The 1,007-nt window shown below is 41.3% G+C and overlaps 1 protein-coding gene across 1 annotated transcript in view; it reads left to right on the top strand.

Moving 5' to 3' along the window:
- LOC103802104 (unconventional myosin-X-like) overlaps window positions 1-1,007 on the top strand; it is a 126,392-nt gene that overhangs the window by 99,475 nt on the left and 25,910 nt on the right. The window contains 2 exon segments of the mRNA XM_009074557.1: window positions 4-36; window positions 454-1,007. The exon segment at window positions 454-1,007 is cut by the window's right edge and continues 22 nt beyond it. Of these exon segments, the coding sequence (XP_009072805.1) occupies window positions 4-36; window positions 454-1,007 (587 nt within the window).

Here is a 1,007-nt window from a genome sequence, read left to right as displayed (position 1 = left end):
GAGCGTCTTGCCCAGCAGGTAAATGATATTCTTAATGCTTTCAGCCATCCTGTTTATTTAAGTATCTCAACCCAGCAATTAAAAAAATAAAAGGCATCTGTAGCATTTAAACTAAAATTATTATAGGAGTTGGCAGATAAAGCCAAAGGAAACTTGATACAGTTGTTTGCATGGAAATTTCCTTCACCTCATGCTTCATTTAATCTCTGGCAAAGATTGAACTTTCTACACATACTTGAGCTTCCAGCATCTCTGATCAAATGTAATCATGGTTTTATTTTTATTTTTCTTTGCTTTTCATTTTTTGCTCATATAGAGATAGGGGTCCTTTTAAATGAATGAGCATGTTGGAGCATAATGCTTTAGAAATAAATTTTCTAAAGGAATCTTGCACTTGGGGCCTTTATTTGATTTTATTTTGGTTTGTTTTATTTTATTTTATTTTATATGCAGGCTGAAGAAGAGAGAAAGAAGCAGGAACTGGCTGCCATTCAGAAAGCCCAGAAGGAGGCAGAGCTGAAGCAAGAGGTGGAGAAGCAGAAAGAAAGCAGACAGGTGGAAGAAATCCTGCGCCTGGAAAAAGAAATCGAAGTTTTTTTGAAGAAGCATCAGGAATGCTCCTTGACAGAGGCTTCATTACAGAGGCTGCAGCAGCTCCGAGATGAGGAACTCCGTCGGCTTGAGGATGAAGCGTGTCGAGCAGCCCAGGAGTTCCTGGAATCTCTGAACTTTGATGAGATTGATGAATGTGTCCGAAACATTGAGAGGTCTCTCTCTGTGGGCAATGGGTATCCTGCTGAGCTGACTGAACAGACTGGAAACGCCTGCAGTGAAAAGCCCAATTTTAACTTCAGCCAGCCATATCCTGAGGAAGAGGTAGATGAGGGCTTTGAAGCTGATGACGATGCATTTAAGGATTCGCCCAACCCAAGTGAGCATGGCCATTCTGATCAAAGGACCAGTGGCATCAGAACGAGCGATGATTCCTCAGAAGAGGATCCCTATAT

Source organism: Acanthisitta chloris, unplaced genomic scaffold, assembly GCF_000695815.1.
Source record: "Acanthisitta chloris isolate BGI_N310 unplaced genomic scaffold, ASM69581v1 scaffold22005, whole genome shotgun sequence".
In the NCBI taxonomy this organism is placed as follows: Eukaryota; Metazoa; Chordata; class Aves; order Passeriformes; family Acanthisittidae; genus Acanthisitta; species Acanthisitta chloris.
Note: the sequence above shows the minus strand (reverse complement) of the source record. Positions and strands in the feature narration are given on the sequence as shown.